Source organism: Aspergillus glaucus (genome assembly GCF_001890805.1).
Source record: "Aspergillus glaucus CBS 516.65 unplaced genomic scaffold ASPGLscaffold_4, whole genome shotgun sequence".
In the NCBI taxonomy this organism is placed as follows: domain Eukaryota; kingdom Fungi; phylum Ascomycota; class Eurotiomycetes; order Eurotiales; family Aspergillaceae; genus Aspergillus; species Aspergillus glaucus.
The window spans coordinates 1,464,740-1,489,757 of record NW_019170456.1 but is presented as its reverse complement, the minus strand read 5'-3'; the positions used below and the strand labels follow the sequence as shown (position 1 = coordinate 1,489,757).

At 48.4% G+C, this 25,018-nt stretch overlaps 16 protein-coding genes across 16 annotated transcripts; 6 read left to right on the top strand and 10 right to left on the bottom strand.

The window, feature by feature from the left end:
- Positions 1 to 330: 330 nt before the first annotated feature.
- ASPGLDRAFT_120308 (uncharacterized protein) lies at positions 331 to 1,365 on the bottom strand (the record flags this gene model as incomplete). Its single annotated transcript, XM_022540128.1, has 1 exon — positions 331 to 1,365. The coding sequence occupies one exon, from the start codon at positions 1,363 to 1,365 to the stop codon at positions 331 to 333; it is 1,035 nt and encodes a 344-aa protein (XP_022404148.1).
- A 928-nt stretch (positions 1,366 to 2,293) lies between these two features.
- ASPGLDRAFT_1177051 (uncharacterized protein) lies at positions 2,294 to 3,197 on the bottom strand. The gene has a single exon (XM_022539898.1). It carries the CDS (start codon positions 2,976 to 2,978, stop codon positions 2,379 to 2,381), a length of 600 nt encoding a protein of 199 aa, XP_022404147.1. The 5' UTR covers positions 2,979 to 3,197; the 3' UTR covers positions 2,294 to 2,378.
- Positions 3,058 to 3,347, top strand: ASPGLDRAFT_44007 (uncharacterized protein; the record flags this gene model as incomplete). Its single annotated transcript, XM_022545929.1, has 1 exon — positions 3,058 to 3,347. A coding segment is annotated over exon 1 (280 nt), but the record flags the coding sequence as incomplete, so codon positions are not given.
- A 70-nt stretch (positions 3,348 to 3,417) lies between these two features.
- Positions 3,418 to 5,908, top strand: ASPGLDRAFT_55879 (uncharacterized protein; the record flags this gene model as incomplete). The annotated part of the gene is made up of 5 exons (XM_022548163.1): positions 3,418 to 3,617; positions 3,697 to 4,196; positions 4,255 to 4,838; positions 4,896 to 5,080; positions 5,146 to 5,908. The coding sequence occupies 5 exons, from the start codon at positions 3,418 to 3,420 to the stop codon at positions 5,828 to 5,830; spliced, it is 2,154 nt and encodes a 717-aa protein (XP_022404145.1). The 3' UTR covers positions 5,831 to 5,908.
- A 37-nt stretch (positions 5,909 to 5,945) lies between these two features.
- ASPGLDRAFT_1509812 (uncharacterized protein) lies at positions 5,946 to 7,369 on the bottom strand. Its single transcript, XM_022542201.1, has one exon. The coding sequence runs from the start codon at positions 7,299 to 7,301 to the stop codon at positions 5,994 to 5,996; it is 1,308 nt and encodes a 435-aa protein (XP_022404144.1). The 5' UTR covers positions 7,302 to 7,369; the 3' UTR covers positions 5,946 to 5,993.
- A 345-nt stretch (positions 7,370 to 7,714) lies between these two features.
- On the top strand, positions 7,715 to 8,768 carry ASPGLDRAFT_166228 (NAD(P)-dependent oxidoreductase; the record flags this gene model as incomplete). The annotated part of the gene is made up of 2 exons (XM_022542625.1): positions 7,715 to 8,357; positions 8,415 to 8,768. 2 exons carry the CDS (start codon positions 7,715 to 7,717, stop codon positions 8,714 to 8,716), a joined length of 945 nt encoding a protein of 314 aa, XP_022404143.1. The 3' UTR covers positions 8,717 to 8,768.
- A 584-nt stretch (positions 8,769 to 9,352) lies between these two features.
- Positions 9,353 to 11,077, bottom strand: ASPGLDRAFT_166223 (bifunctional fumarylacetoacetate hydrolase/alpha/beta hydrolase family protein; the record flags this gene model as incomplete). The annotated part of the gene is made up of 1 exon (XM_022542624.1): positions 9,353 to 11,077. The coding sequence occupies one exon, from the start codon at positions 11,075 to 11,077 to the stop codon at positions 9,353 to 9,355; it is 1,725 nt and encodes a 574-aa protein (XP_022404142.1).
- A 463-nt stretch (positions 11,078 to 11,540) lies between these two features.
- ASPGLDRAFT_119480 (Dabb family protein) lies at positions 11,541 to 12,039 on the top strand (the record flags this gene model as incomplete). The annotated part of the gene is made up of 4 exons (XM_022540058.1): positions 11,541 to 11,559; positions 11,622 to 11,708; positions 11,784 to 11,919; positions 11,979 to 12,039. 4 exons carry the CDS (start codon positions 11,541 to 11,543, stop codon positions 12,037 to 12,039), a joined length of 303 nt encoding a protein of 100 aa, XP_022404141.1.
- Positions 12,040 to 12,193: 154 nt separating this feature from the next.
- ASPGLDRAFT_64571 (uncharacterized protein) lies at positions 12,194 to 13,752 on the bottom strand (the record flags this gene model as incomplete). The annotated part of the gene is made up of 5 exons (XM_022548793.1): positions 12,194 to 12,400; positions 12,468 to 12,755; positions 12,835 to 12,993; positions 13,034 to 13,432; positions 13,489 to 13,752. The coding sequence occupies 5 exons, from the start codon at positions 13,750 to 13,752 to the stop codon at positions 12,194 to 12,196; spliced, it is 1,317 nt and encodes a 438-aa protein (XP_022404140.1).
- A 413-nt stretch (positions 13,753 to 14,165) lies between these two features.
- ASPGLDRAFT_33158 (uncharacterized protein) lies at positions 14,166 to 14,705 on the top strand (the record flags this gene model as incomplete). The annotated part of the gene is made up of 1 exon (XM_022544270.1): positions 14,166 to 14,705. The coding sequence occupies one exon, from the start codon at positions 14,166 to 14,168 to the stop codon at positions 14,703 to 14,705; it is 540 nt and encodes a 179-aa protein (XP_022404139.1).
- A 179-nt stretch (positions 14,706 to 14,884) lies between these two features.
- ASPGLDRAFT_1509796 (uncharacterized protein) lies at positions 14,885 to 16,116 on the bottom strand. Its single transcript, XM_022542200.1, has one exon. The coding sequence runs from the start codon at positions 15,664 to 15,666 to the stop codon at positions 15,064 to 15,066; it is 603 nt and encodes a 200-aa protein (XP_022404138.1). The 5' UTR covers positions 15,667 to 16,116; the 3' UTR covers positions 14,885 to 15,063.
- A 747-nt stretch (positions 16,117 to 16,863) lies between these two features.
- Positions 16,864 to 18,628, bottom strand: ASPGLDRAFT_166221 (uncharacterized protein; the record flags this gene model as incomplete). The annotated part of the gene is made up of 4 exons (XM_022542623.1): positions 16,864 to 17,234; positions 17,297 to 17,585; positions 17,680 to 18,200; positions 18,254 to 18,628. The coding sequence occupies 4 exons, from the start codon at positions 18,626 to 18,628 to the stop codon at positions 16,920 to 16,922; spliced, it is 1,500 nt and encodes a 499-aa protein (XP_022404137.1). The 3' UTR covers positions 16,864 to 16,919.
- Positions 18,629 to 19,023: 395 nt separating this feature from the next.
- On the top strand, positions 19,024 to 20,052 carry ASPGLDRAFT_64569 (alpha/beta hydrolase; the record flags this gene model as incomplete). Its single annotated transcript, XM_022548792.1, has 2 exons — positions 19,024 to 19,155; positions 19,216 to 20,052. 2 exons carry the CDS (start codon positions 19,024 to 19,026, stop codon positions 20,050 to 20,052), a joined length of 969 nt encoding a protein of 322 aa, XP_022404136.1.
- A 49-nt stretch (positions 20,053 to 20,101) lies between these two features.
- ASPGLDRAFT_33155 (uncharacterized protein) lies at positions 20,102 to 20,725 on the bottom strand (the record flags this gene model as incomplete). Its single annotated transcript, XM_022544269.1, has 2 exons — positions 20,102 to 20,451; positions 20,500 to 20,725. The coding sequence occupies 2 exons, from the start codon at positions 20,723 to 20,725 to the stop codon at positions 20,102 to 20,104; spliced, it is 576 nt and encodes a 191-aa protein (XP_022404135.1).
- A 6-nt stretch (positions 20,726 to 20,731) lies between these two features.
- On the bottom strand, positions 20,732 to 22,280 carry ASPGLDRAFT_1176992 (uncharacterized protein). Its single transcript, XM_022539897.1, has 6 exons — positions 22,152 to 22,280; positions 22,042 to 22,096; positions 21,220 to 21,994; positions 21,007 to 21,156; positions 20,845 to 20,954; positions 20,732 to 20,792 (listed from the first exon to the last, which is right to left on the bottom strand). The coding sequence occupies exons 1-6, from the start codon at positions 22,240 to 22,242 to the stop codon at positions 20,789 to 20,791; spliced, it is 1,185 nt and encodes a 394-aa protein (XP_022404134.1). The 5' UTR covers positions 22,243 to 22,280; the 3' UTR covers positions 20,732 to 20,788.
- A 225-nt stretch (positions 22,281 to 22,505) lies between these two features.
- ASPGLDRAFT_44005 (uncharacterized protein) lies at positions 22,506 to 24,427 on the bottom strand. Its single transcript, XM_022545928.1, has one exon. The coding sequence runs from the start codon at positions 24,021 to 24,023 to the stop codon at positions 22,980 to 22,982; it is 1,044 nt and encodes a 347-aa protein (XP_022404133.1). The 5' UTR covers positions 24,024 to 24,427; the 3' UTR covers positions 22,506 to 22,979.
- Between the last annotated feature and the right edge of the window lie 591 nt (positions 24,428 to 25,018).

Sequence of the window (25,018 nt, the reverse complement as noted above, 5' to 3'; positions counted from 1 at the left end):
GAACATACGTTCAGCACTACGAAGGCCAATCCAAGCATCAACCTAGTCGATTAGTACCACGATAAGCGAAAGCGAGATATCTATCCTACCAATCAATGGTGCTCGTTCCAGATAATATAATGACCAAAACGTACCACCGCCAACATATATCCTGTACTACAAATGTTCAACGTGCCCCAACAAGACGGTGATGGAATCTACTTTTGGGCAGACATGACATGCGCTAAGTAACTTAGTTTCTTGGTAAAGGCCGGGTGAGGGTTTGACAGCTAATTGGATCCCACTGAAGTTACCTATTTTAATCATTATTTAGTCTATATAATGTTGATCTTATTCAAGCTTGCAACCACAAGATCCAAAGTAACAATCAATCCAATATTTCCATGTCGAATTAGCTTCATCCTCTCCATACCATTCCCTCAATAACATATCATAAACATACAATATCGCAAAACAAGTTTTGAGATACTGTCGTAAACCCTGTCTGACTTCCTCATTCCCATCTCCCAACGGATCGATTGCATTCATATCCTGCTCTTCGCCTCCAACACATTGCCTAAACTTCTGTTGATAGGCCCAAGTATCCGTGACACCCAATTCATTCCAAAAAGCTCGATGAGGAATGTTTTGCACCGGATAATCATAGTCAGGGAGGGCTTTTGAGATGAGATATCGGAAGGATTCCATTTCCAGAAGTGATACCTCCTTCTCCATAGAATTACCAGAAGTTAATCGATTGCGAGAAAGAACTCCATCAACCAGATTAATCAAAAGATACGCCTCCAATGCAAAATCCGCAACCAACGCCACCCCAAACCCATGGCCCCAATGGATATTATTCAAAGTATGAATAGGAATTTGAGAATGGCGAGATAAAGTGAGTAAAGCGGAAATCGCCTCTCTTGATCTTTCTTTCGCCTCGGTATCTATACCGTTTGCACTCGCGGCGATGATGACCAGCATCTTCACCGCATCGGAAAGATCCCCATCGTTACTGCTATAGGCCGGTTCTTCTGGAGTACCAGCACGGTTAATCCAGTATTGAATATTCTGGTGTTTTGCAGAGAGAGGGTTATGCAGTGCGGAGTTTGTTTCGTGTGGTCCGAGGCCATATTTTCGTTCGGGATAAGACAGTAAAGAGTCAGAGATGAGTTTGTCTAGGGATATCGGTGATAATGGTTTGGTGTGTGAGAATTCCCGGATAGTCGCGATAAACACACGACGGAAATGGCTTAAATCTGTTGACTCGGACGGTTTGTTGCGTGAAAAGAGATTTGTGCGATGCGGAGTGAATCTTCGGTTGCATCGTATTAGGTTGAAATGGGTAGATGCTGTATTCCATGGGATTTTGTGGTCGAGATGCATACTTGATGTTGACCGGATGTGAGGTTGGATATGAAGTTAAGATTTGGATCGAAGTGGTGAGATGCTTATTGGTGAGTCATTGTCTCAGATATTGTGGGCTCTGTGGACACCCCGAATTGCTAACTAGCTCTCCAGGGCAGCATCTTCATCTTGATGAGTTTGGCATCCAGTATAAACAACAAGTGATGGATGGGCCGGTTTGGCCTGTCAGAGAGGGCACAATTTTATACATGCTGGAAAGTATATCCATAATGATCGAATACGGTGCATGGCTTCGACAAGCCCGGGTTCTCCTTCCAACTAGGCGGCATCCCTAGCAAACTGGTAATTTTCGTTTCAGGGTGGTACGCCGGCACTCGGTACTGATTGCAGCCGAAGATCTCACATGTAGCGGCGTACGTCCACGAACCTTCAGAAAAGCCGGGTCTGGGTTGGGGTCGGAGGTGCGGAAGAATGACCCGAAGATGCCGTTAAGCATCTGCGGGTGCAGGAGGTTCGACTGGTCATAGTATGGCTGCACATTCTGGGTCTTGGAACTCAGGGTTCCCCAGACCAGAAGCACGTCACTTGTGTGGCAGCTGGCGTTGAAATTGTTGTTTGGGGCGCACATGTATGGCAGATTGACTGTCGTTTAGGGGTGGCCCTGGAAGATTCCAACCTCGTAGAGGCTGGGGAACGTGTCTCGTCCGCCGTGGCGAAGGAGGTAGTCCTGGGCACAGATCCATTCCCGATGTGTTAAGGCATCCAAGGCAGCATTTCTGACCCCGTCCGGGTCACTGTGATTAATGTGGTAGCCACCAGAGTTGACTAGGCTCCTGGCCAGCTGACGGGAGAAAATGGCATTAAGTAAATTATTCGGACCATTTTGGGTGCGCCCCATCGTCGGAAGTTTGGAGGTATAATATGACGCTTCGTTTGTAACAATGGTGAACAAAGGTGGGACACGGTTTGGGAGACCCTGTCTTGCAAGCAACCGGTAGAACTGGTCGTCAATTACGCTGCTTCCCGAGTCATCAACAACTGACAGAAATGGCTCGACTGAGCTGAGCAAGGCGCTTGAAGCGCCGAAGAATATCTGAGTCTTTTCTAACTCGGCTTGTCGATGTTTCTTGAATTTTCTGATGGCACCTCGGTCCGGCTACAGCAACCGAAGTGGCGCCGGAAGTTTTTTTCACATCATCGGCTAGGATTTGATAAATTATAGTAGTCGTGACGAGTAACACTGGAAATATTGGGCATGTATGCCTCGGCCGCGCTTTGTGGATGGCAAATTCACCTTTCCGGGGTTCATATATACCGATGTCGGTTCGGCATCGACTGCCTTGTGGAGCCTTGGAGATAGCCATCTTTATGTCTGGTTGGTCGTCTGGAAAACTGCTCTTTACGGATAAGGGGCAGAAGAAGTTGGCCGATATGGGTTCTGTGATGCAAGGTGGACAGGTAATATAACCACTGGTACATGTACTTACCCTGTTCGCTAACATCGTATAATTGTACAAGTTATCATGCTGGGACGACAAAATAGGTAGCCTACGATGACGAATGTGAGGGCATGCGTGTCTGTGTCTACTCATCGGTGGCTCCAGAACCCGAAGACTACTGCCGTTTTCCATTGACTATGGCTCGGGCCGATCGGATGTATGTACGGAGTAAGCCATTGTAAATTAAAGTGATAGACATACTCTGTAGTCTCGACCAGTGTATGGGTCCATTCCAAAGCCCTTCCTTCGCTCGACCCGTAGTAGTCGGCCATCTAGCATCTCCATACTCTGTAAACGGTGATGTCCGAGTGAGCATCTCCGAGAACTCGGACATTGTCTTCAGTCTGGAATTCGCGGGGAGAAAGGGTAAGATTCCGAGTCTATCGGAGTTAAGAGGCCCCCCAGAATTACCCCGCTTAATGAGTGAGGCGTGTGTTAGTGTATCGTCGCCTGATACGATGTGGTGCTTGAGACCGGGGAGGATTATAGCGTCGTTTGTAGGCCCTGGTAGATCGTTCCCAAGAGACACTTTCAGCTTTCAAACAATCCAGGATTCTCATCTCCTTTGATTATGAGGGAAGTACCGAGATCAGCCACCAAGCCGAATCAGACAAGTCCGCTCAAGGTGCCGGCTAGGAATGGCAACGGCAGACCTGTGCGGAGATATGGGTTCGCCTGCGCGGGATGCAGAAGGAAAAAGGCGCGTTGTGATGGCGCGACACCAGTCTGCCATAGGTGCCGAGTGAACAACGAAGAATGCCATTTCGACAAGTAAGGACCTGCTTCATCTTCGAGAAATGTTTCATCGCTAATTGTCTTCTAGCTGACCGTCTGTAACCCATGCACTTAGCTTGGAGACCAGAATTCACCAGCTCGATTCGCTCATCTCCCGTCTGCGGAACTCGGATGATTCAACACGCTTACAGATTCTAAGAAAATACTTTGATTCCCCTGAAGATACCCCTTCATCCCCCGAAGAGCCGAATACCCCGGACACATCAGAGGATATCCGGCCACAAGAGTGCAAAAACGAAGACCCTGGTGACATTTTGGAGGAAGTCACCCTTGATAGCCGGGGAAATCTTTGTTTCTATGGTGCCACGAGTTTCTATCACTGGAGGTTGGATCCGAAGCGTCACCTATCACAATCATCCAACATGCCCACCGCGTCGGCGCTGTCGCAGAGCAGGTCCTGCTCAACCCCTTTCCAGTTAGGCCTCTCACCAGGATACAAATTTCCTTACTGGGAGGTTTTGGGTATTTCGGAAGACCGGCTTCAGAATCTATTGGAAACATATTGGTGTTTTCCGCATCACCTGCATCTGGTTTTGTCGCGTCGAATATTTCTTCGTGGGTGTGTCTTCTACCCAAATCTAAACTGAAAGTGGCTAATTCATGTATTTGCTAGATGACTTTGTCACGGCAGGTCCCTTTGTTACACCATTTTTGCTATGCTCCGTGCTCTCGCAGGCAGCACGCTATAGTGAGATGCCCGGAGCGATGGCTTACGGAGACCAATTTGCAGCCAAGGCGCTGAGCTTACTTTCGCAAGAGATTGAAAAAGGAAGTTCAATCCCAACCATTCAGGGCCTACTCATTTTGTCTGCTCGAGAATGCGCATGCGGGCGGATATCTCAAGGCTGGGTCTATTCGGGGATTGGATTTCGCATGATGAAGGACATGGGTATTCATATTCCGACAAAGAACCTTTCTCAATTGCCATATCAGTTCTCGGATGAAGAACTTCGCTTGAGACAGCAAATATTCTGGAGCTGCTACACTTGGGATAAGACCATGAGTTTATGTCTCGGAAGAGCACCCACTGTCCAAACACAGATGCCGATAATCCAGCCCAATGATATACTGGATGGGGAAGAAGCGGAATGTGAGCCTTGGAGAGCAAATTTTGGCATGTCTTTGGTATTGGAGCAGGACCTCAATAATCTGTCCAGAACCAACACGAGGTTCTCTGCTTATTGTGAACTGTGCACTGTAAGTTGAGAGATGGGAGGCATGGAGTCATTACTCAAGCTAATTTCACGACTTTAGTTGATAAATGATATACTAACAAATCTCTACACATGTTCCCGCTCGCCGAAGGCCATCGAGTTGGGGTACTTCTCCACGATGATTTCCAAGCTATATACTTGGGATCAATCCTTGCCACCCGAAATACATATACATACAGAGTCATCAGATATCTCCTGTCCACCTTTGCATATTCTTCTCCTCAAGTATGAGTTGTCCTTTCCCTTTTTATAATCCATTGGCGCTTGGTTTTCTAACAAGGAAAATCAAGTCTTCTTTACCACTCGACAATTATCTTGTTGTGTCGCCGATTCTTTGCCGTGGACCCAGAGCCACATAAATTAGCCACCAAGGCTGCCCAGTCAATCGACACCTTGCTACTTCTTCATATCCGTCGGTTCGGTCTCCGCATCGTGACATTTCTGGAGAGCTACACTGCATTTGTCGCCAGTACTGTCAACATTATTGATTTAAGAAGAGGAGCCGACCCTCATGCGGCAAGATCCAGACTTTCCCTAAATCTCGAGGTGCTTCGGAGCGCGACCAGCACTCCTGCCAATAAGAATTCCGTTGCGGCTATTGAGAATATTCTCACCCAGAAAGAAGACAATAGCGTTGGGTCTACACCGTGGGATGAGGAACTCAACGAGCCACAGTCTTCGGAGACAATCTCTGACGAGAACCATGAATCATCAAACAGCCGCGGAATGATAAATCAAGGACCTCAGAAGCCTTGGACGCCCAATTATTTGACGTCTTTCTCTTTCATTGGGCAAAACGTCTCATGCGATGCCAGGATGGAAGCTGGTCCAAATTTAGTACCTGGCAGTTTTTCGGATTGTGACAATACGGATGAATTCTTAGTTGATATCTTCGGTGGATCTAATGGAAGTGCGGATGCGGGAGTGGACTTTACGTTTACAAGTTATGATATTGGGTCATTCCCTGAAGTTTAAACAAAAGCCGTTCACGCTGCCATATATCTAGCACTTGAAGCAAATATAGTTGACACAAATTATAATATTGGATCGTTTGCTGTGTGAGTAAAGTTAAAATCGAGTATCATACTTCTGCATTTACATTTATTCCTTATTTGTACACACCTAGCTATACGGCACTCTAAGCCCCCTTGGACATGTTCTTATGAACATGGCCATTGATAACAATGGCATGCAACCGATTTTGATCCTGCAAAACCTCTATCTCTTTCAAAGGATCCCCGTCGACCAAAATAACATCGGCGTAGAACCCTGGCCGCACCTTGCCCAAATCATCCGGGTATCCCATCAGCTCCCCTCCAAGCGAAGTCGCCGCAAGAATGCTTTCCATTGGCGTGTAGCCAAACAGATCAACAAAGTGCTTGAGATCCCGAGCGTAAGTACCATGCGGAGCCCAGGCAAACCCATAGTCTCCCCCCGGCAATATACGGATGCCCCGTCGGTGCATTTCTTGCATAGCTTTGCAAGCCATCTCCACTTCGTACTTGAGACCCTTCTTTGCTGCCATCTCAGGTGTCAATCCAAATGTAATCGCATCGCCCTGACAACTAGCAAATGGGAAGTTGATGGCGGGAGCAATAAACACGGTATCCTTTGCCTGTTCGAGCATGTCCATTCCTTCCTCGTCAATGAAGCTCGCATGGTAAATCATATCGACTCCGGCTCGAAGGCTGTGCTTGACAGAGGCAGCGCTCCGAGCATGGCTGCACACACGTTTTCCTCGGTTATGGGCCTCTTCTACCGCTGCCACAGTCTCCTCCAAGGTGAAATAGGTATCCTCGCTGCGCATGGTCTCATGAATGTCATCACCCGTCATGCTGAGCTTGATATTATCGGCACCTAGCAGGATAAATTCACGGACAATCTTGCGCATTTCATAAGGGCCATCCGCGTAACGGGAGATACTTGGTACAATAGCTCCTCCGGTGGTCGTGATTTCGGGGGTATTGGCCAGTGTTCGCGGACCCGAGATCAATCCAGACTTAATGGCACCCTTGATAGCGATGTCGAGACGCGATCGTGCAGATGCAGCTCCAAAACACATTGTATATCCGCAGTCAATGTATGTCTTGGCTGAATTGGCAGTATGCAAGACATGCTCTTCGAGCTGCAGATTGGTCAAGCCGTGAATGGTAGGCGCGTTGTTCCAACTCAGATGGGTATGGGCGTCTATCAAGCCAGACATCAGGGTTTTCTTCCCCTCCCCATCTATGATCAAAGCTCCTTCGATGGCGCTTTCATCCACATCTCCGACGCTGGAAATCCGCTCGCCTTCGATGAGGACATTTCCTTTGTATGGTAGAGCTCCGGTGGAATCGAGGATTTGAACATCTTTGAAGAGGACCTTTGACGGGTCTCCCGGACGATGGTTGTTGATGGTGATATCGGCTGGAGTGGGTCGGTAAGGTACGTTCGCGTTTGTAGTCATGGTGAAAAAAAAAAAAAAAAAAGTAAGGTGAAGTGTAAGACGAAAGCTATACAGGGCGTTAGTGGTGCTTATTTTGTTCTTTATATTTGACCTCACGAGGCCATCGGCATATGGATAGTCGGGGTTGAGCTCCAAGTTTGGATATTGCGGGGTTAGGGCTCGGAGTCGCCCCCCGGGGAGATGCCGGACAGGTTTGCCCTCATCAAAATGCAACTCTGTATATCCGAGTCCGCGGCATCTCACCGGATTCTAGTATTAGAGAGGAATAGGGGAAATGGTGTCTTTCCCGGACGGGTTTGAAATCGCCGAGGCTTAAAAGAGGATACATAATCGCTGGAAATCAAGCAAAAATCAATTTAGATTCTTTTGCTCCTCTCTTCCTTATCCCTCTCTTTCTCTTTTCTTTTATCAATATGGCGGGGAAACCTCGAGCTTTCGGATTTGTCGGCTTGGGCAATATGGGGTCAATGATGGCCGCCAACCTCGCCGCCTATGCAGAAAGAAATGCCCTTCCGCGAGTCAGAATCTGGAACCGCACAAGATCAAAGATTGAATATATCGCGCAACAAAACCACTGCAAAATCAGCAACTCTTTGTCGGACCTGGCTCAAAGCTGCGACATCGTTCATACCTGTTTGGCCAACGACCAAGTGGCAATCTCCGTCTACACCGAGTTATTCACCTCCAGCAGCGCGTCAATCTTCGTGGACCACTCGACCCTGTTCCCAACAACAATCAAGGCTCTCCAGGAACAGGCCAGTCATTTTGGCTTGAAGTATCTGTCATGCCCGGTCTTTGGACCACCTGCTGCTGCTAAGAGCGCCAGCCTATTGATCGCTTTGTCGGGTGATATTACCGCTCAACAAACCGTGAAGGAATATATTGTTCCGACTTTGGGAAAGGCTACAATCGACTGCGGCGAAGATCCCGCCAAGGGTGCACTGTTGAAGATCCTGGGCAACAACTGCATCCTCGGTACGATCGAGCTGCTCTCCGAGAGCTTTACGCTTGCCGAGAAGACAGGGTTCGATGTTAACCTCTTCTATGAATTTATCCGTAAGTCCAGGCAATGTCTCGTCTCTCTATGTCGAACTATCTAACAAATCAGTATAGAGGCATGGTTTCCCGCTCCCGCATGGGTTAACTACGGCAAAAAGATCCGCGACGGGGCTTTCAGTGGTGCAACTGGATTCACGATCCCCGGCGGGATGAAAGATGCATCTTTCATTCGAACACTGGGTGCCGAGACCTCAACTCCCACGCCCCTTATTGATCAAGCTTGGAATCATCTCTGCACCGCTAAGGCCGTTGGCGGAGAAGACCTGGATTGGAGTGCATGTGCTGCGGGTATGCGGGTCACCGCGGGCCTGCCACCCTTCAAGGGGGAGGATTTTACTCTGGATAAGTTTAAATAAAGCCTCGTATGAAGATAACACGAGGAAATGTGTCATGAATCCAGTATTAGGGGCTTGTAGTTTGCAGCAAATACATGGTGTTGTCGTTCTTGTCTAGCTTGTTTCCCTCTTTTTCTTTCCACACCCCCTACCCCTCCTTTCTCCTACTTGTTGAGTAGAATTTGATCAGGGAGCAATGGATTTACAGACGAAGAGGATTGCGGTTTTTTTCGGTTCGTAATGCTAATTGTGCCGATATCGCTGGGATGGCAGATAGATAATAAATGTCTTATTCACCAATTCAACGGAGTCATATTCCTGGGGAGAGGTAGAGAGATACGCCATCGTAAGACAAGACGTTAATCACATTATCTGCGTTCTCGACAAGAATTCGATCGACGTAGTGTTTGTATTCTGACCGGGAAGCGGTGTCTCAGTGGTTCTTTAATGGCATTATTCCAGCCACCTAATATAGTATCTTATTGATGTTACAGGCCACATTCCCTGAAAACATGTTTGCTATCTGGTCTTATTGCGAGAAATGGCTTTCTTTACTGAAAACTAAATCACGATGCGCCGAACCATTTCTTAATTCTGATGCAGCAGAGCTTAGTGCATTACGAATTCCTTTGGTTAAGAACGTAGTTCAAAATTCATCTACAAAAACGACACAATAGCACCGGAAACCCCACGAACATCCTCAAATAAATGCCAATGTCCAACATCCGGCAAAACCACAACCTGAGCACCGACAATAGACTCAGCATATTTCCGACAGACCTCGGGAGAGCCCACCGCATCCTCCGCACCCGTCAGAATAAGCGTAGGGATCCGGATAGAAGAAACATCAAGGGTTTCAGACCCAGACCTGGCCAGTGCCAGACAAGCATTTGCGTATCCTTCGGGGTCCTGCCCCATTAGAGACAGCTTTGCTGCAGCCATGGCAACGGGATTGTAATCCTTGGTGTGAGCAGAGGTTGCACCATTGACGACCGTGTCCGCAGTGGCCAGCATTCCTTTAGAACGGACCAGATTTGCGCGTGCAATTGAACCTTCCACACCTGCCTGGGGGACGGGGCTTGGAGGCGGACCCATGAGAATGAGCTTAGAGGTGAGTTCGGGGTGGTTGATGGCGAGCTTCAGGGCAACGAGCGAGCCCATTGAGTGGGCAATTACCGTTGCGGGACGGTCGGCTCGCAGCATATACAGGTCCTTGATATCGGTCATGTAGGACGCAATAGTCAATTTGCTGAGGGGGTTGAGTGGAGACAGACCATGTCCTTCGAGGTCGAAGAGGTGCAGCTCGTGAGTACTACTCAGTCGAAGGAGAAGTGGCACGTAGTAATTTGAAGATCCACCCAAGCCATGGATAAAGATGATAGGAGGCCCACCAGGCTTTCCTTGAACTTGATTGAACAAGCTTTTGTGGCCAACCCGAACAAGTCCATTCCCATCGCGTGCCTTGCAGTTGGCGAGAGGAATGTGGGAGAAAGACTTCGCCCTTTCAATGGTCGTGCTAGGCAGATCAGAAGATGCAATGTGGTTGGCCAGCGAGCCCAATCCTGACGCCGAGATTTTCATCTCGTCTCCAGGATGCAAGAATTTTGTCGGGTCCATAGGTAAAATACCCTGTCCAAGGCCATCGGAAGCACCTATGGCAAACACATCACCTATGCGCAAGGTTTGAGTCTGAGAGAAAGTATTTATGAGACGCGGGATGCTTGCTATCAACTGGTTCAGGCTGGAGTCATGTCCTTTTGCTCCATTCACCGACGTTTCAATTCTCAAATCACCCGGCAGCTTGTCGCTCGGAATTGCAACAGGCCCCATGGAACAAAAAGAGTCGGGCGAAATGCTGGTATTCTCTCCGGCAACCACATCGTTGACGATTGTGTAGCCCCAAATGTAGTCCATGGCGTCCTTCTCGGGGATGCGAAAACCGGATTTTCGAATGATCACTCCGATCTTGCCATCGAAGCTGATCATGTTGGTGAAATCGGCGTGAGGCAGAACCTGGTCGCCATGGGCGGTAATGGGCGTGGCGCGCTTGGTGAAAATCAAAGGACGAGCCGGATGACTCTCCTTGTCCGAGGGAGGAAGAGCCGAGAGATTGAACTCAATCGCGTGGTTTTTGCCAACCGTGAGGATGTCGCAACCGGGTATAGGAGGAAGCAACTTGACTTCAGACAGTGGGAATGCGTCACCCGATGCTTCGATGTTCTCTGAGCCAGCCTCAATGACTTGATAGAGACTCTCGATGTGCGTGCCGGAGATAAAGCTTAGCGGATTGATAGTTTCCTTTGCAAAGTTCAACTGGCCAACCCTCGCCTGTCCGGTAACAGGATCATGGTAGGCACAATAGTTTGAAGGGGACTCGCTCATCTTGTCACTAACGATACGCGGCAGAGTATCAACCGTAAAGAGTTATAAGAACAGAATTCAATGACCACAGAAGTATGTTGTCATCAGAATGATTGAGATCAGTCCCAGTGTTCAGAGAGGATACTGCTAAAGACTGGTTCCCACCTGGTAAATAGCACGGCCTGCTTTTCGCCATCTGCCCCGAGATCAACGACTGGAATTTCAAATGACTGCAATCTGTAGCTGAACTCTTCTAGGAGACATGCCGACCAGAGTCATGTGCAGTTATGTACCGGCATCTTCCCGGGCTCGCCTGGTGGACTGCTCGCGGCAATATGTATTAAAGTTCATCATTACTTGGGATAGGAATTCTAAACTTAGCTAGAATCTTTGCGATTACAAGCTCGCCTTTTCGATTGTGTTTATTCCTAGAGCAATTTGATCTTGAGACAAATTTCATCCATATTCAACCAAAAAGGAAACCATGCCAGTTTTTCACATTGGTACGACAGTTTACCTGCTTTATTTCGGGAAGATTTTGCAAGCACTGACATAGCTGATTCAGTTCTCTTTCGCCTTAAGCCAGGCGTTTCAAAGACCGACGTGGACAGATGGTGCCAGATGGGAAAAGGAATGGTTGGGAAAATTCCAGGTGAGCTTACCTACAACCCCTAGTCCTCTTCGGCATTTGCAATAATTATTTTGTACTTACAGAAGTTCTGTGTAGGACTTTTGGAGTTCCATGCTAATGTTCCCTTCCCGGCCACTGCGGAAAGGGGCAAGGGCTTCGGGATGGGCCTAGTTGCGATCCTTGAGAAGCCAGAACATGTTCTGAGTTATGGCATCCATCCTGCACATCAAGAGTAAGTGTAAGGTATTTCAAAGGTCATCGTCCAATAAGTTAACGTCCAGTTAATTACAGAGTACATAGGATTCGGGAAGAATTGTGTGAGGATACGCTTGCATATGACTTGATGTACTGATGGTCGCTACATTAGAATGAAATCTGTTGAAGAGGAATGCAACACTTGAATTAATATGATCTTGGATTCGCAAATCATAACGTGTAGAAGAAAAGAAGGGCCGTGGTGGTTTGGGCTTCTTTATTGACCAGATCCTCTAGTCCATCTTCATTCCCTATGCTTGATGGTACGACGAAACAAGCTCTCCAAGCAGCTCAGGTGAGCCAACATTACCCGGAAAAACAATATATGGAATGCCAGGCCACTTATCACAGGTCCCATCACTGCGCCATAGGGGAACACCCGTTGCTGCTTGTCCTAGAATACGTGCCCTCTTGATATTCAATGCTTTGGTTGCAATGTCGCTGCTAGTGGTTCCGCCCTTGATAAAGAGATTAGCTTCCAACTTGATTTATATCTTAGTTAAAAAAAAAAAGAAAAAGACCTACCTTGGCGATCATATATCTCGGACGAATCCGAGTCGCCTGCACAATTCTCACCAGAATATCGCTAACAACATTCCCGATGGACAAGCTAGCACTGGCATCTTCGCCATGGATCAGCTTCCGACATGTATTGATAATACAGTCACAACCACCAGTCAGCACCGATTCAACTTGGCGTGCTAGCTCTCCCACGATATCCTGTTCTGCACGTCCATTCTTCAACAAGGAAGGCACTTCTACTTTGATCTGCGAGATGACTTGCGCAGCGATCGAGAAGGCTCTCCAGCTGAGCTGTTGTTTTTGTAATATATGACCCAACTACAATCAAGCCCCCGACCTTTGAAGGGACATTGCGGAAAATCTAAGATACAGGAAGCGGAGGAATGGCTTCAATGCCTAGTCGGGTTGTGATGAAACTCGCGCCAGTCCGGTAGAGTCGCGGGGCAGTATTCTGCGCGGCAGCTTCGGCGGCAATGAATATCTCGAAGTCAAAGTAGGAGAATGCATTGAGGACCACAATCCGGCGCCTCTTGGTAGTCGTGCCGGAAAAAGTCAAGAATCCGTGCCACATATTCAACCCCGTCTGGACGACGCAGATCAGAAATTCCGATGCTAGTGATGTCTGGAACATCGCCGCCATCAAATTTCTCAACGATCCACTCTCGTAGGTTGCTGGAAGAAAACCCAAAGCTCCGATCCTGAGCAAACGGCGTGTTCGCCACAGGGACTAGAAAATCCCCCTCGTGAACAAACTGGACATCGTCGACTGTGACACGGCCGCCTTCAAAGAAGGCAGGTGCCAATACCCACAGCCCAAAAGGCCCCAGGGCTAAGTCAACTAGTTGTGGTTCGAGAGGGAAGTGGCCGCGCAATGTCGAGTCGGATCGCAGAACCACATCGATGGAAACTTTCACTGTTTCAGAAGCAGCACGGAGGTTGTTCAGGATTGTATTGAGTAATTTTGATGCCTGAAAGCAGTTCTTAGTCTACACTTCCATGAAATTGAATGGTTTAGCAGACATACCTGGTCCGACGGAAATGCACGCGAGTTTGTCAGGATGAAGAACCCCCGCTCCCCTGTGCGGCGCTGCTGCTCAATGACATCTTCCTCGAATGTAGTCAAGATGGCCACGTTGTGCACAGTCTGTGTGCCAGTCGGATCATCATCCAGGACAACAAGTACGCGCTCCGTTGTGCGATTTCTCACAATCCCCGAAGCCGGAATCGCTGGCAGAGAGCGTTGGGCCTCTTCATAGCGGCGAGGATAGAAAATAGTCGATTGCATCATGTTGAATCAGTAGGGTCAGTTTCAATCCAGTTGTGCTGTTTGTGCCTCTTCTTATGTGTTAGGTCGGATCGAGGCTCGGCGACTTGGATGTCCGGGGAGATGCCGGACCCAAGAAAAGAATGGTTCCGGAGGTACGGCTGGTAGCTGAGTATATGACCAACTTCACCGCATCTCGTCGCAATCTTCCTCCTTCTCAGATTCTCAATAGACGACCGTTCCTTCTATCAAAGAGATGTGTGATCAGAAAAAGCAGTGCCCTAGTTTGACTCAGAGCATCACGTCTGCGAGCCGCTCTGAACCCGCGCTACTCCACAAACAGCTCGAGCAGTACGCAGAGAGCACTGGATGCCGTTTTTTGGTAAGAGTACCATATAATCTAGAACGACACATTTGATACTAACGTGAATCGAACAATGTCGCAGGTAGATCGAACAGGGAATATCCTCTTAACCCATCCCGGCCAGGATGATTCACTATCAGCAATAGCCCTCATATTCCCGCTGAGTGGCGATACATCCAAAAACGACTCCATGCCAACTATCCGCGTGTTTGAAGATCTGTTGAGCAGTCAGATAGCTTGTGATATCACCCTTGTGCTTTGGGTGGCTCAGGACTACGTTGGGAAAGAAGACGATCTATTGCCGAGGATAACTCGATCAGGAATTCAGGACCTACTTTCATTTTCTGCGATGCTACAATTTTCCGAGATTGATAAGGAAAGCGATACAGACAATATCCGGCTCCACGGGAGTCCTGTGCTAGTTAGTAAAGCACAGGAGAACTTGAGTGCGGATCCGGGAAGCATGAGAGGAGCAAATGTTTGCGTGGTGGAGGATAGGGCGGCACGGATACCATTTTTACAGCTTCAATGTATCAAGACAATCGAGTTGGGCGTCTCTCTGGTGAAGGCTTACAGTGACTATATCGTGGATTTGTTTGATAATTTTGACTGATAGTTAGAATGCCGACAAGTATCTACTCACGGAAGAATATGAGGGACATTTGCAGGAGGACTTCATTGTCGATTCCGAGGGTATTCTCGCTTGGGCTGGCACCGCGAGGTGGTGCTTGACATGAGTGGCCGCTTTGACGGACTTCTTGAGAGCAAAGGTAGAAGGCTGGATTTAATAGGGGGGAGCTCAAGGAGGTATGAGGTAGAAATTGAGGAACTGTAGAGAGAAGGTTATGGTGTCTATATCGATATTTTCACACCAGCAAGTTCTCCGAACATGACGGAATAGCGATAGACGCTCTCGTAATATAAGTGAGCTACATTGATGGGGAAAAATAGACGACTGCCAAATTTCTGGGCTACATAATCCGGCAACTACAAGTAGAATTAACCGGCAATGTTAATAATGCTCCACGGGTAATGATGTCGCGGAATATCCCACCTCCAACGAGGAGCAAGTGGCGGTAGTACTCATCGTCAAGAAGCGAGACAAGATGCAAGGCTGTCTCAAGACAGGCTTTCTGCGAATAGTTGTACAGAGGATTTGCTTTGGCTTTGACGGCATACCGAAAGTGAAGACACAAGGGAAAGCGACGAAGGTGGCTGCAGTAGCTAGAAGCAAACTGGTTTACAGAGTGGGCATCGGCGTTGGAAGGAGCCCCCTCAATTGCGACAGTTGCTTCGCGGCAAGCCAAATCCAGCTCGTTTCCGAGGGACAGAACTTTACCATACGACGCTTCCTCCCGCAGGCTGTTTATGACTCTGGTGGCACGCAGTCCGAGAGAGAGGGATCTTGATAGCAGAGACTGAAATGAAGTCTGAGAACAGCTTGAGATACTTCTTTGTCTCCCTTGTGTTGGCTCCTCTAGCTCGTATGTCGCTGACGTTGGAAGGAGGTACGGTAGTGTAGTCCCCATCCATGACCATGGGAGACATACCCGAATCCAATGCCGCTTGTACATTCATTTCCAGAATAGTGTACTAAAGTCACCTTCTGATCTCTTTTTGTCGCACACTCATCTCCCCCAGGTAGTCAGGATCTTGGTGTAAACCCATCTGCATGGCCATCCGCATTAGTGAGCCTGCGGATATCCAGACCAGATCCGCTCCCACTTGGTTGACTTGGCAAGCAAGAAGCAGCAAGTAATGGACTTGAATTCCTGTCAAAGTCAAACGGTCTTTTTCCAAGGGTGCAGAAAGCCATGTTTGAGCAATATGGACCCAGGTTCGCGTTTTCGTAGTCATCTCGCGACGGGACAGTCGGGTTGTCGTGTAATGTCCCCGCTAGAGACAATATAAGGTAAGCCTGCAGCAGAAAAGAGGTCTCTGCTACTTCTGGGCAATCTATACAGCTCTCATATTGTGCCTTAAGTGAGAGGAAATAAAGAATCCGGCCGGAGGTGGTGGATGGGTGTGGTGAGGTATCATTGGGTAGCGGTTGTTCTAGGGTACTATGCGTTCTCTCTTCCTGCTCTTCGCTATGTATGGCATTGTGCATCCCATAGACAAGAAGACTCCAACCGTCCTCATACGTACACAAGGAGGCCAGGCTGTGTGCTGTGCATTTCCCGCATGGTTTGCACCGGACTTTGCGACGACGGTACTCAGTACAAAAATATGCCGGACGTCGGGATGGACTGCTCATCGTTCTGCACTATCCATCGGATGTTTTCCGATATTTGACGGGAAAGCTAAGGGATGCTCTGTACATGAATATGAAGCGGACCGTCGGCCGGGGGCAGCTTGGTGGACCGATACGGCCGACGCCAAGATAATGGCGAAAGGCCGACTTGGGATCGCGCTTTACTTGATGGAGTAGGTCAGTTGTACCAGGAACTAGGGCTCAAGACTCTCAATGTCCCTGAAATTTGCGATTCCATTGACCAGGCGCAGATCAAAATACACCAACCAGATATCATGATCCACTCCATATGTTATACAACATTGACGGGCCGCGATAGCCGTAAGCCGACTCTCACGCAAAGGTGAGCTCGGTGAAAGTGATTTGGAGTACAGATGAAATGCCCTCAGCCCTACCTCTGCCAGATTCTCAGCAAGAAACCAACTTGCATTCTTCAAATAACTCTAGAGAGGCGGTCTCTACGGGACATGGCACTCCAAGAACTTTTCCTACTAAACAGCTTGTGCTCTTCTTTCTTCGGCCATAGACCATCCTCTGAGTTCAATTGAAACACTTGGACTAATTGGAGCACTGCTAAGCCCTCATCGACACCTTGCATAAAAATGGCCCTTCCATCTCCCCAATTCCCGAGCTCCGCACATAAATCTTCCTCTCCTTGGATTCCGGATGGAACTCGAACTCGCTAAGCAACGTTGTAACAGTCTTGATGATATTGGTCATTGCCAGATTGCGTCCAATGCACATCCGATGACCGATACTAAAGGGGATGAGATATCTCGATATACCTTCCTTTCCTCCCAGCCAGCGGTTCGGGTTGAAGGTATCGTGATCGCTGCCCCAGATATCGGGATTATGGTGGAGCACGTAGTTGGATATCGCAACGCTGGTCTGAATTATTGATGGCAGGGATAAGTATATATGTTTGTTCAGGAGGAATACATAGCACTCACCCCATGTGGAACATGGATATTAGCAATGTCGGCTCCACCGGGCGAATGAACTTGGCGCCATAGTGGCATTGTGAACACGGGATTGATGCGGAAGTTCTCTCGGATACATGCCATCGTAAATGGTAGTGAAGCCTCGAGTCCGCGGATGGGGTAGGCAATCTGATCTTGTTGCAGTGGTTCGAGTATGGATGAGAGCTCTTGCTTCACTTGATCAAGCACATCGGGATTGTGGACCAAGTGCCAGAAAACCAAAGTCAGGGTGCCGGCTGTAGAATGCGATCCGGCCACGCTACAGAAGATATTTGTTAACTGTCATTTAACTTTAATGTGAAAGTAGAAAGAAAAGACGGAGAAAAAAAAAATAGTAGGGTAAGGTGACTCACAGCATCGCAAATGCCTCCGAGTTGATCTCCTCTTCGGTCAATCTGGCTCCTGTCGCTGGGTCTTTTGCGTGCACCAGACTCTGGAGCAAATCGGCACGCGCATGCGAATGAGATATTTTCTCTCCAACGCACTCGGCACAGGTGAGTTTCAATGCATTACGACTTTTCACCAACCTTCGCATCCAAGGAATTGGGGAGTATCGCGCGAGGAGTTTGTTAAGCCGCTGGAACGGAAGCTCCCCAATGATACCGGACAGAAGCAAATGATCCTCGATTGCTGGAAGATGGGGAGAGCCATGTTGGGTTTGAGCGTCAAATGGGTGACCGAATGCGACCTCTCCCAATATGTCCAATACGTAGTATGATATCATGTTTTTGAGATCGAATATCTCGCCAGTCTCTGTCAATCCACCAAGTTTATCCTTCAGAATGCTCATCTGGCCATCGATGAGGTGCTCGAAATTCTGAATCGAGGTTTGCGAAAGTCCGTGGGATAACTGTCTTCGACGGAGGGAATGGATCTATCCGGGTTTAGCTCTGGGACAAGGCAAGGTGGGGTGGCTTCTGTACATACATCCTCATCTCTACCCCCAAAAAGATTCGGTTTAAACGCTGTAAAGGCATCATAGAACTCCGTTTTGCCCATCTTTCTCCCCCCCTTGTATATGGGGGCGATCGCCTCCCCATCCCAGAAATGAAGATGATTGGGGCCAACTCGCACCACCGGGCCGTATTGCTCGTGCAGCTCAACCAGTCGCTCGTGGAGCGTCAGCTTATAGACATAGTATGCCTTCCAAGCACTGGTCAAAGATTGGAGGAGGGGACCGGGGAAATTGGACAGAGGATGCATAAAGTGCATATAGAAAATATAGGTGATCAGTAAACCTGAACATAGTATGCTCGCCGATGCTAACACTGACGGATCGGTCAAAATTCGCAAAGAATCCATGATAAAGTGACAAAAGAGCCCAGTCAAGTAATTGGAAATCTGATAATGTATTGACACGTTCAACTGAGAGAGCATAGTCCTGCTTAAATAGCCCATGCTGATGTACCGTTTCAAGGTGCCGGTTCAACTCTGCAATTGCTCGTTCCTCGCCTTAGCGGATTTCACCCACATCCAGATACAGGCAACGAGATTCACGAGTGAAATGGAATTTACCCACATCGGCTTTGAAAGTATGAGATTATTGATCGTTTGGGTTCCTCGGTTGTGCGGGATTCGCCCACCAGAGGGCGGCCCTTTTCCACTGCGACTTTGCCCTGATGAAATCTTTCGCAACTGCACAACCTTGATCCAAGTGACATTTTGCTATTTTTTAACCTTTTCATTGAGCAAGCGCAATGGTTGAAGAGACCTCAGTGTATACCTACAAAACGGCTGGCCGGTTGTCTCTAGGCATCGACGTCTCTATTCCGCCAGGTTTTGACAAGGAAAAGGGAATTGTGTCCATCCACTACCATGGAGGGTTTCTGGTATTCAACTCAACCCTTACCCTGTCTGCAATCGTACTTCTAATTAACATATAATAATAGGTGATTGGCGAGAAAACGACGTTTCCACCGCACTGGTTGATTAATGCCTGCCATCGCCGAGGTTGGGCCTATGCCACACCTTCGTACCGGCTACTCCCAGAAGCAGAGGGAAGTCAAGTTCTCAGCGATGCAATAGATGCTGCCCAATGGGTTCATGACAATATCTCCAAACGGATAATATTGGCGGGATCAAGTGCCGGTGGTTATTTAGCTTTGGCAGCGGCAGCTCATTCACAAACCCCCCGCCCCTTGGCTGTGCTTTCGATATATGGAATGCTCAACCCTGTCGGCAATCGATATACCCATCCAGGTCGAGGTCTCCGGAAGCCTGTGGAAAATCTATCTAAGGTGCTGACAACGATCAGCGACTCTATGAGGTGTGGAGAGATTATCGACGGCTATGCCTTTCCAGAGAATCCGATGGCAGATCAGCGGTTCAGATGGATCGCTGCAATGCATCAAGCAGCATGGATCCCCGATGTCTTGACCCGAGTTTCAGGACTAGCGGAGCTCATTAGGGAGCAGGGAACTGAATCCATCCCACAAGAGCACCGGCAACTCTTTCCAGCAACTTGGGGGCTGTCGTCCGGCTTTCCACCAACAGCTCTTCTTCATGGCAACGAAGATGTCTTGGTGGATTCTGAACAAAGTGCTGGAGTAACAGATATTTTGAAATCCTTAGGAGTCGATGTGATCCTTGAATGTGTCGAGGGACAGGGTCACGGATTTGAGGCTAAAGAGTTTATCGATTTGGATTCCGAGACAAACGAGGAGAGGCCTTTCAACCCGAATCTTAGAAGGATTATTGCTTTCCTAGAAAGCCATGTCTCCATATAACAGAGCGGGATGACAATGCATGGATGTACATAGCCCACGTTGTTAGAACTCAATGCAAACTCAGACCTTCAACCACCTGGATAAGATCTGAAACTGTTTTCATGGTCGTCTGATCGAAAGTAGCCATGCCACCATCGCTCGAGCCCATTGAGTCTTGGGGAAACGATGCAATTGGGTCGTTCTGTTGCAGATGGACCCGAGCGAGAGCAGCAAACTCCCCCGCATGTTGCATAAAGCCATCGTCTTTCCAGGCCTCATTCGCAACCACGGATGACGGTAAAGTCGCTATAACCTTTTTCCAGGCTTGTCCCCAGCGTTCCAGCGCAGTACCAATAGGACCCGTGGATGAAGAAACTTGGGTAAAAGACATTTTCTCGTGAAATATCAGGCCGTGGATTGCTGAAATACATAAGTACTTTTTCTGTCTCTTAGGGCGTGATACCTTACCAGAAGCAATGGTAAACAGATTCAGTTTGCTGGCACCCCAGAGCAGATCGCGTTCCTTTGGCTGGGAAGAATTGGTGAATAGATCACGCACCACCTCCGTAAGCAATGGGGTTCGACCCTTTCTCCATCTGTTGGACTGGATAGCAGCAAGGAATTCCGACAGTGAAGGGGCTTGAAACCAATCTTCCGGGCAAGTAAGATCGATATTCATCTCTGCCAGGACCATTCGGGGTACCGAGTTATGGAAAATGACAAATGCGCAGTCCAGGAGGAACACGTAGTTAAATGTTCAGCTAGGTGTCAGTGTTTCGAATATGAGCTATTCCACTTCATTCACGTTCATACCTGATCATCCCCTCATTCTCGATGTATCTATGCCATTGATCAGTCCCAAAGTCAGAAGTGATGGAGAAATTCCTATGCGTGGCTCTCGCAAGTCCCATTGCTCTTGTCGCCTATAAGTTATTCGTCAACAACGGAGACCACCTTTGACTCTGAAAGACTTACTGCGACAAAGGCCGTGAAACGATTTCGCTGGATACGTAATTTAGCTGCATCATTTCCGTCCCATTTCTGCATGATACACATGAAATAAGTTGCTTGTAGCACGCTGACCTTTTGGCCATCTGATTGTTCGTCAATACTCGTGCCGGTGGTCTGTTCCAAAAACATGGGATTAGAAAAGACGATCTCTTCCATCATGTCCAAGAGATCCTTTGCCTCATTACGATATGATAAGCTCGGTGAGGTGCATGCACCAATCAACACCATGGTAGACAAGAGAAGGACTGGACAATGGCTGATCTCAAATGTTGGCTGATGAATTATCGGACAATGTGGATACCAACGGTCCCAGAAGAGGTCGAGAGAGCTGACCAGGTTTTCTGGGGAGAAGAACTCAACGATGTCAGTCATCAACACAGTAGGAGTAGGATTTCTTTCGATAAAGGGGCGAAAAGTATCCCAGATCTCCCTAGCTTTGAGATGAACAGGATCTTCCGCAAAGAGACAGTCGGGAAAAGCCAGGTCGGTATTTAGCTGATCATCGGCCAATATTGCCTCGATGTCATCAAAGAGGAACCCCCATGGATTGGAAACACATGTTTGTTCTGGAGGGAGTTCTGGTTCGCTCACCAAGCATCGTTTGTAGTTATATGCCTGGTTGATTCCACTCGCATGCGTGAAATTCCGGAGGAAATCAAACCGATGAACAGCCTTGGACGTTTCTTTGCTGGCATCGAATCTGTCCTGTCTGATAGGGCCAATGCTGCTGTTAGAGTCTCGTGTTATCCTTGGTTTTTTCACGCGTTGATATGTACACTCGGCCTCGTATTGGAGGCATCCTGTACAGGGTTGACCTTGGCTACAGGCACGTTTCCGATCTGCACATCGATCGCACGCTTGCTTGCGTTTGCCTGACAGGGTCCGCTCTGGGATTTGCGAGCCCAATGCTAAACGAGCATTACATGTCTTCCAATGGCGGCGTAAGGCATCACTAAAGGACGATCAGCAAGTTTTTCCAGCTATGAGAATTACACTCACCTGCGTTTGTACTTGGAATCGCAAAAAGGACATGAAAAAGGATAATCGGTACTATCTGCAATAAAGCCCTCAGTATATGTCTCCTGGTGCTCTTAATTGGTTCCACCTACGAGTCAACGCATGCCTCTCCAGGTGGGCTTGCCTTCCGAACGCTCGAGAGCAGACCGGGCACCGGAGTGACAATGTTAAGTCAGTGCTCATAATCGAGGATTCGATAAATATCTATATTCTCTCCATCAAAAATTGGATAGTATCTTTTTGATTAGATGGTTTGAAGGTACGACATACAAGTATGGCCGAGGATCTTGGTAGTGACTCGAGGCAATTGTACGGCGGACTGTATCTACATAATGGACAAAATTGTACGGATTACCCTAGTATGCTTGTCGATGATGCCAATGTTGTTTGAGTCTCTTAGTGTTACCAGAAGAAGTCTAATAAATATATATTTTTATATCAATTCATTTTTTTTTTCTCATTTCTCATTTCTTTCTCTCTTTGTTTCGCTTTTTCAAATGGCAAATGCACAGAAATATTTAACAGATAAGCTCATCACAAGAAAATAATAAAACGAATAAAACAGACCATACTCATACACAACAACCGCAAAACGCAAACAATGCAAAGAAAAGCAAAGATAAGAGGTGAAGCCGAGAGAAGAAAAGAAGACCGAATGTCGAGTCGAGTCGGTGTCGAGGACGGTCGAGAACGAAAAAGGAAACGAGAAACGCGAATCACTGGTAAATATAGCAACAGCAGATAGGAGAAATAAAAGACAATAATGTAACAAACTCCGAGTAGCGAGATTACTGGTAAAATGTTAACAAAGTCCGCAGAGGCTGGAACTGGCGGAAAGATCATGAGCAAGAAAACGAGATAGCAACGAAAATGTCGACGGAAACGGCGCCGGTTGGTCGCTAGGGGTAAAACGCGATGCGTTACGAGTCGACCTCCATCCCCGTTCCCACATCACCGTTCAATCCCCCAAACCCAGCATTACCGACTGGCTGCGGCTGAGCGGAAAGAGACTGAAGAAGAGGCACTCCAGCTTCCATTGTGTTTGTTCCGAGAGGTGCTTGCATGGACCCGTTGTCCGAACGCTTATCGGTGGCTTGGAGCGTTTCAGCTCCTTCGAAGACGATGGGTGATGATTGGAGGTTCTGCACACAGGTTTCCCAAGTAGAGCCAACAAGACGGGCTTGGTCGAGGTCATCGTTGAAGAGGTAGTAAGCAGGCGAGTTGGCGACGGTGCCAAAAGCAGGGGCCACCGGCTGCGCCGCGACGAGGAACGCGTTCAGAGCGCGACTCTTCATCAAGATCTGACAGTTTTGGAGGTAGTTCGAATATTGGTTATCGATGTACTTCTTCCAACCGCGCACGGCAGGGGCCATGTCGTCGTCGTCGCTAACGTTAATCCGTTGCCAGCTGATACCGAGAAGACGAGTCGCGTCATCGACCAGGGGTTCTTGGTGCGAAGGGCTCGAGCGGTTGTCGTCAGTCGTATTCTGCAGACGTTGTTGCATTGTAGAAAGCGCAATATCGTCTAATCCGGGCGCGGTAGGATCCAGGCGTTGAGACTTGCGACCCTGGACATCAGAAGACATGCCAGTCTGGGATCTCGAGGAAACCGGTGGTGCAGCGGCAGTTGATTGTTCAGATTTCTCTTCATACCAAGTACCCGTTTGACTCTCCGCAGACACAGCTAGTCCAGTACGAGGGTTTAGCAGCACCATACCCTCGCCATAAATGGGCTCTTCCACGGGTTTTGGCGCGGGGGTAGGTGCAGGAGCGACGGGAGCAGCATTCATCGCCTCTTCGAAACCGGCATCGTCACGCGACCTCTTGCGCGAGGGCTTCGAGGGAACTGAATTGGGGAGGCCAGTGGTCGTGGCAAAAGGCAGGGCTGAAGGGAATTGACCGAAGGTGTGGTCCTGGGGAGGAGAGAGGACCATTGCGGGTCCGTCGGACATCATGGGAGACATTGCGTGTGCGAGTGTATCGTGAGTGGTTACGAAAGGGTTCGATCTGTCCTGTGTGTCCTGTGAGGTGAGCTCTAAAACAGCAAGGTGTGGCAACCTGTAAGAGAAGAGATTCGAGCTTTATAAAAAGTAAAGAAGGTGGGTATATATATCGAGCCGCGACGAATCAGGTCGTGAGGATGACAGAGGTGGTCAAGGAGGTAGAGTAAAGGAGATGACGGTATATAGGAAGGTCACGCGAAAGGATTTGAGAGGATGATGTAGTATAGAAAGAGAAGTGTATAGTAGGGCAAAAGTGAAGAAGAGGTCAATGGGATGAAAGAGGAGGAAGGAAGAGTAAATAAGAAGGAAGGGAAGAGTAAATAAGAAGGAAGATCAGACTAGGGCACAAAACAACGGGAGTCACGGGAGAAACGCGTGATGCGAAAAGTAAGAAAGAAAGAAGCGAAAATGACGGGCTTTGCGATGCGCTGCGATGCGGAGAGAAAAGAAGCATTACCTCCGTTACGTTCTGTTACGGTGCCAAGACCGCCCGGAGCCCAATCCCGGCGCCCGTTGCGCTGCTGTGCGGTATTGTATTACAATATCATACCGCCTGCTGAATCGGGATCCACACGATCCGAGGTGCGCTGCAAGGAATCTCGCTTGATTGGTTCTTATGCATTCAATTGCGTCTTCTGATTGGTCTTGACTCAGGGCCCAGTCCGCGCGTCGGCCCTCCCAGGCTTCCCTGCCAACGCCACTATGCTGTCTGATTGGTTGAAAGATCCAAAGCTCCTATTGGCCAATGACGAGCAGCCCCGGGTTGCTGCGGCCGACAGCCCGGTGCGCGGGAGAGACCAAGTGCGCATATTTAGATGCCTCAGGCATATTATAGTAGCAGGTGGCAACACGGTGGACTTAGGCATGAAAAGACATCACTAAAAACCAAGTCTATTTTTGAAGAATCCCTATAGAACAGAGAGAAAGAAAAGCAAAAAGGACATGGTCCAAAAATT